The 1,255-nt window shown below is 33.5% G+C and overlaps 1 protein-coding gene across 3 annotated transcripts in view; it reads right to left on the reverse strand.

Annotated features, from left to right (window-relative positions):
* The window catches only part of LOC119587985 (cholinephosphotransferase 1-like), a 16,369-nt gene that overhangs the window by 8,715 nt on the left and 6,399 nt on the right, over nt 1–1,255 (reverse strand). For all 3 annotated transcript variants that reach the window (XM_037936706.1, XM_037936708.1, XM_037936707.1), the window contains exons 3-4: nt 1,053–1,175; nt 735–838 (exon numbers count right to left, since the gene is read on the reverse strand). In XM_037936706.1, the coding sequence (XP_037792634.1) occupies nt 735–838; nt 1,053–1,175 (227 nt within the window). The remainder of the gene's footprint in view (nt 1–734; nt 839–1,052; nt 1,176–1,255) is intronic.

Genomic DNA, 1,255 nt, shown 5'->3' on the forward strand with positions numbered 1-1,255 from the left:
ACCTGTGCACCTGGATCCAACAGGTTTAAAAAATACTAATGAGTAGACATGGCATAAAAATTTGGCAGGAAAAATATAGGCATGTAAAAATTTGTGTTAAAATAATATGGATAGCAATAAAACTGACCTGGACAACAAATATAATAATATTCATAAATAGAGTTTGCGATAATAGGATTCTACAGAAATAGATTTACATATTTACAAATTTTTCAGCTTCCCTAAAACATAGCACACTTAGATGGAAAGACTTCAGTTCAGATATATAGCTGTTCACTGTCATTTTCCTAGGCAAACTATGAGTGACTGCGACAAACCCAAACATTTATCAATATTTTCTATCTTAAAACAACAACATTAAGTCTCTCAAAGCTTTTACATATTGATTATCCAATAAATAGGAACGCAGTTTCAAATTTTACACTTTTGAGTTAAAACAAGTATACAGGACATGCATATTTTCCCCTCCTTTTTGATATTCAAATGAAAGTAATTGCACCATCATTCATATTATTGATATTATAATTACAGCAGTGACATGCTGAAATTCTTTATCAATGATCTATAAAATTCTAGAGATGAGTGTAATTGCCCATGCTATATAATCTGAACTTTCAAAGGCCCCTTACAAATAAAATTCCTATCAATAAAAAATGACAGGAAAAATTATTTTGAACGTTACCCAGAATATCTAACACATCGTAATCTGCCAAAGTTAATATTGCAAGTCTTACCTTCATTGCCCAAAACTCAGGTCCAAGAATAACAGAGACCATATGAATAGCCATAACACCAAACTGAGCCTCCGTGACATCAATGTACCCAAAACGAAGAGTACCTGCGTAAACAACAAGACAAAATCATCTTTTCTCGGAATAACGCAAGAGAACGACAACAATCTCAAGCTATATCTATTGTCCATGGGATGGATAATGGGACATATCATTTAAAATGCCTTTGCAAATCAAGAGCAGTGGAAACTAGATACACAAGATAATCATATAATATTAAACACTACATATAACAAAGAAACATAACTTGGGAGCACTTACCAGACACATAAGTTTGCCAGTGAGCACAATAAAAGAGAGTTACTGCCATCATACACTGGAAAAACATCCAATATGGCAGCATTCCTAAACGCACCGAGCAGGACACACCCAATGAGACAAACACTGTGGGAGCATGGAAGAGACATTATCAAAACATCTTTTGAAATTATGAAAGGTCCAGTTTCAAAAACAAATTTCAAGCA

This window comes from Penaeus monodon, chromosome 23 (assembly GCF_015228065.2).
Source record: "Penaeus monodon isolate SGIC_2016 chromosome 23, NSTDA_Pmon_1, whole genome shotgun sequence".
NCBI lineage: Eukaryota > Metazoa > Arthropoda > Malacostraca > Decapoda > Penaeidae > Penaeus > Penaeus monodon.